Here is a 5633-nt window from a genome sequence, read left to right as displayed (position 1 = left end):
TACTCTTAAAATAAGATACGGTAATTAGATAATATGCACTTGAAATAATATAATAATATTTTCTTATTTTAAATTTAAATTGTTTTATTCTGCCGGCAAAGTATCTCACTTACCTCCTTGAGACCAAATATACTTATTTTAAGTATCTGGGGGCGGGACTTCCTCCATGGATGTTGGCAACATTTTTATTGGGGGATGTGACCTGGGAAAAGAATTTGAAAAGCAATTTAAAAAGAACAAAATACAACAAAATACAATTTGAAAATATACATTTTTTAAATGAATTATTTTTTAAAGAATTGGAAATAGTTCAGTATAAGAAGCTTTTATGCTTTTGTACAAAGCTTTTCCTGTGTAAGTTTTTGGTATTGGATTTACAAAAGTCTAATTTCTTGTAAGTTTTCTTGCCTGTGTCATAAAAGTTCAGACTAAGGATTTTTTTTTTTTGCTTTAATTCCTGAATATTTCAGTAGGTGAAAAAATAAATACGGTAAAAAAGAATTGGAAATAGAAAGTCTCTAAAATCTACAAAAATAAAATTTAACTTTGAAAAGCTAAAATATGAAAAACATTTGATTAAGAAATATTTGAAATGACAAAAATCTGAAAAAAACAGCAAAATTACTCTCAAAACCTGGATTGCATTTATTTTCCCCCCAAATTTCCTTTTGTGAAACTTGTTCTCTGTTTGCAACAATATGGGAACAAATTAATGATATAAGACTGCTCCAATCAAAAAATATTTATTATAAAATTTGAATAATACATTAAATACCTAAAAAAAAAAACCCTGCATAGGGCGGCAAAAACCACAGCAGGAACATTAACAGCACCGTTTTAAACGTCTTCTCACCATAAATGTCGCTTTAGCTTCTAATTCTGCTCTACATGTAGCTTTGATTTCATCCCAGACTTACAAACATGGTAAACGTTGATGTGATCCTTTGTCTGTCTCATCTCTTTCAGGTTTAGTTTCTTTTCACGTGACAAGCAGCGCGGCTCGCAGCGGGACGCCGGCGGCTTCGGCTCGTGGATGCAGAGAGACGACGTGTACACGGAACAAGCCCAGGAGGCCCTGCAGCACCTCTAGAGACGCTCCGCCCCAAATCGCTCCCCCTGCACATTAAACTGACTCATCCTGCAAGCGGAAAAAAAGCAAACTTTGCTTCAAAGTGAGACGGACTGAAAGAAAGAATGAAAAAAGATTATTTAAAGAGGCGTAGAGACGGAGCGGCTCTAAAATGCTTCGGTTGCACAGGAGCTGGTTAGCCCACATAGACGGAGAGAGAAAGGGATTTCTTTAGACTGAAGAAGAAGGTTTTCCAGATGACTGTTGGCTTTATTTTTTTATTCTATGTAGTAGAAGGTTGAAGCATGAATGAAAACCCGACTCTTTATGTAGTTTACAGTTAGGGCAGTTTTTCTTTTTTTAAATCCTTTATTTAACTTTTTGCTGTCAAGTTGGCCCCAAACATGGGATCACTGCTCAGCAGCTCCACCAATCAGATCGAAGCCTGAGGAGGAAACGTGCCGTTGAATCCTGATTGAAACCAGCAGCAGATAAATGAGCTAAAGCACCTTAGCACAGCAGGATAAACTGAAGCCCATTTCTGCAAAGAGAAGCACATGGGGACTAAGGTGAGCCGGCCTCAAAGCCACAAACTAAAATACTAAAACAGCACATTTTGGGTTTATTTACACCCTGTCGACCTTCCCATTCAGATTATGGGATTAGATTTAACACACGGAATATGTTTTACTTTATATTTAAAAAAAAAGAAAATGAAAAACTACCCACTGGACTTTGTTTCCAAGTTTAAAGACATTTCGCTTCCCATCCACACTGCAAAAATGATCTAGAAATAAGCAAAAATGTCTTTAATCAAGTGTATTTACCCTTAATCTTAGTGTGTAAATGGGATGATTTGCCAATAGAATGAGTATTTTTACTCTCAAAATAATTAGATAATATGCACAATGCAATTATTATCTCTTATTTTAAATGTAAATTATCTTGTTCCATTGGCAGTGTCTCACTTACCTCCTCAATTCAACAAAAAATGCACTTGTTTTAAGAAAAAATGACTTTTTTAGATTAAGATTTTTTTGCAAGTCAGGAAGCTTTTTCAATCAAAAATTTCAGGAATAGCGTTGAGTTCGAGGTTTTATACATTAGCCCAACAATGCCTTGTTTTTTGTTTTGAAAACATGCAAATAGAAACAGACAAAGGTATCCACCCCTTTGAATTTAACGCTATTCCTGACATTTTGAACTGAAAAAGCTTCCTGGTTGGGAAGCGAAACATCTTCAAACTTGGAAACAAAATCAAGTGGATTGTTTTTAATTTTCTTTTTTCAGAATGACTACGACCTGGATGACTGAGAATCTTCACCAGCATTTAACTTTATACTTTCATCTTTTTACCTTAATGAAATCCCAAATTTCTTCATAGTTTTGTTTTCAAATTCAATTCAGAAATACTTCATTAATGCCAAAGGGAAAATAATGAAAATTATTTATAATTATTTTTAAAATGTATTTTCCATTTATTTTAAAACTTAAATAGAAAATAAACAACACTTATTTCATGGAGTTCAAATAGTCGTCTTTTTTCATCATCTGCCTAAAAATTTCTGAATAAGTTCCATATCCTAAAGTGAACAAATTACCTTTAAATGCCATCATTTAGTTTAGAAGCAGCAGTATTACGTCTTTAAGCAAACCTTATTCTAAACTGCTTCTTTCATGCCTTTAGTGTTTTGAAATCCAGATTAGATACATCGGCTTCTAGGAGGATTTTATCACAGTAACTTGATGGACTTGAATTAAAAGGCTCCTGATTTAATCAAGTGTTTTAGCATGAATTTATTTCTTTAGGTTGAATTAGTTTCATGAAACTAAACTTGGTGATGTTTGTCTTTTTGAATCCATCGACACTTGACTTCATACAGCCTCCTTCATAGTTAAAGGGCCTCCTGATCATAAATTTGATTCCAGGCTTTAAAGGGACACTGTCTACCAACCACTGTTCTTTTTATATATATATATATTCTTTAACAGTTTATTAACGCTAAAAAGTAAAAACATTTTCACGATTTTGAAATAGTAGCTTATAAATGCATATGGGGGCGTTGAACCCAATGGGAGACGCCATGTTGTGTCACCATTTTTAATCGGAGTAGCTGAAAGGGGAAAAATGTGTCAGCCTTATGCGTTTTAGCATGTGGGAGGAAGCATTGAGAGAGCGGCAGTAATATGGTGGAGCGCTGAGCGGTTTTTAATTCAAAGGCCGGAGCGAGGATTTAGCTCCGATGCGCTCACAACGTAGATTAAAAAATGTTGGACTGTAAAATTTTTAAAATAACATTTATTTGATTTAAGTGTGATTTTTTTTATTTTTTTTGCGACAATTAATAAATAGGAAATGCGTTGCAACATGAATGGAGCGAGGTGTTAAGCCGGGCTTACACGGTGAGATATTTCTGCCCTTTTCAGGCCGACTTTCCAGTCGTGCGAGAATTTTCCGATCGGGCCGACTTTCAGCCTGATCGTGCGTCGTATAGTGTACAGCGGTTATGAGGGGCGATCAGACTCTCACGACCACCTCCTGATCAGGAATCGTGAGGTCAAGAGAAAATCAAACATTTTTGATTTTCAGTTGACCGTCGTGGACAAATCGCTGAGTGCTCAATCAAGGATACTACTTCTTCCTCAGATGTAAACACAGCAGCATGGCGGGGGTGCAGTGAGTGAAATAGAGTTGTTTCTGTAACATTGACAGACAGTAGTAGCCACGTTTGCTCAGCCATGTCTTTGTCCAAAAACGTCGTTTTTTTCTTTTTAGGGCTTTAAGCACAAAATGGCACAAATTGCCAAGGCAGCGCGTTTCTTTCTAGTGAGCTTCACATTCCTCTTCTACTTGTTTGGCTTCGGGATAGACGAGTCCGAGTAGCGCCATCTCACTGCGGAGCTGAGTCCAACGTGGGTTTTAGACGTACAGTGTGAGCAGGTAGAGAGCATCAGCGTCGTGCTGCACAGTGTTAGAACATGCATCTTGAGCTGTGAACTCACACTGTACGAGGAAACCCTGCGGTTTTGTCATACAGAGTCAGCTGTAGCTGTGTGCCACGTCTGAAAAAAAATTGCACAATGTATGCCCAGCATTACGCTCACAGCTGGGAAACAGTGCGATCATTTAACAGCCAGTTAGATAAGACAATACACATGTATCGGTCACATCGTTAAATAAAACGCCGTGTGTCCCAGGGCCCTGGCATCATTACATGAAGGACAAAGGTCAGAAATCTGAGCGAGCGTGGAGCCATTTTGCTGGAGTGGCGGAAAAGTGAAGGTGAGCGTGGAGCCGATTTTGAAGGCAGCTTCCTGTCAAAACTTTGAGCAAAAAAGCAAAGATCCTCCTTGCGCGGCACTCTGTTCACATGCTCTGGATGGGAGAGAACAGAAAACAACCGTAGATCATTCTACCTTCAACTTTTTGATGCAATGGAGGACCATCTGTACTCTATGTCCAGTGACAAACTAAAAACAGAAGTGATAACAGTGAAAACCACATCAGTGCAGCTTTTACCAGGTGGAGACATTTTATGAGGAGGCGGGGCTTCAAACAGGTATCTGGTTAGTTCATTATAAGAGTGGAGTTTAGAAACAGAGCAGTGTAGTCCAGCAAGACGGCTAGTTTGATCGTTATCCTCTAGACTGGATGAGCTCTGATGCAGCAGAAATCAGCTGCTGTTATTCTTTATTAAAGTGATACAAACAGGCGGCCATAAGCTTCTATCAGTTCTGTTTTTATGGAAATTTTCCACCTTTTTTTTAGTTGAAAAAACTTCCAGGATGGGAAGCAAAATGTCTTCCAAACACCTCAAAGTCCAGTGGATTGTTTAACTTTTTTGGAATGACTATGACCTGGAACACAGAATCTTCACCAGCAATTTCCACCTGGTTCATCATTTATTTTAGCTGATATATTAAGGGGGATAATTGCAGCTCTGACTAGAGACGGTGTTTGTTAGCCTAAACTGGATGAGCAGATATCAGCTGCTGTTATTCTTCGCAGAAGTCGTACTCACTAAAGAGTGTAGGCTTCTTTCACTGCGGTTCTTAGAGAAATGTTTCTAAATCCATTTAAGCTGATTTGACAAAAGTGGTAGAGGTTGATGTGTTATTTCTATTAGAAAGAGGAAAATGTCAGCCCATGGCTTCAATGGTTGGCCTACAGTAGGTCTGCTTGTAATTATTTTATTGTACCACTAGATGGAGGTAAATCTTACACACTATCCCTTTAAATTCAGTTGTTTTACAGGTCTGAATCCAACCCAACATTATTTAAAACATTTAGAAATTACCGTACAGCATTTTGTCCGACGACAGTGTCTAATTTCACTTGCACCACTTCTCCTGTAATACAGTAAAGCGATTCAGAGCGTCCGGCACCAGGCTTCACGTGATCCAAATGATCCAATGAGCTGCTGTCAGTCTGGGTTGCTGCTGCTGCTGCTTTTAAACACAGCAGGCAAACCTGTGGTTAGCTGGGCGATGGGAAAGAAGGAGAAGATGATGAGAAAAAGAGAGCAGAGAAAGTGTGGACTGCTGGAAGAACTGTGGTGAACTG

The 5633-nt window shown here is 38.0% G+C and overlaps 1 protein-coding gene across 2 annotated transcripts in view; it reads left to right on the top strand.

The window, feature by feature from the left end:
• Positions 1–1864, top strand: part of rilpl1 (Rab interacting lysosomal protein-like 1) — a 38520-nt gene extending 36656 nt beyond the window's left edge. For both annotated transcript variants that reach the window (XM_015376798.1, XM_015376799.1), the window contains one exon: positions 967–1864. In XM_015376798.1, coding sequence (XP_015232284.1) covers positions 967–1090 — 124 coding nt within the window. In that variant the 3' untranslated portion in view covers positions 1091–1864. The remainder of the gene's footprint in view (positions 1–966) is intronic.
• The last annotated feature ends 3769 nt before the right edge of the window (positions 1865–5633 follow it).

The sequence above is a fragment of the Cyprinodon variegatus genome, unplaced genomic scaffold, assembly GCF_000732505.1.
Source record: "Cyprinodon variegatus isolate N-32 unplaced genomic scaffold, C_variegatus-1.0 Scaffold142, whole genome shotgun sequence".
Lineage (NCBI taxonomy): Eukaryota > Metazoa > Chordata > Actinopteri > Cyprinodontiformes > Cyprinodontidae > Cyprinodon > Cyprinodon variegatus.
Note: the sequence above shows the minus strand (reverse complement) of the source record. Positions and strands in the feature narration are given on the sequence as shown.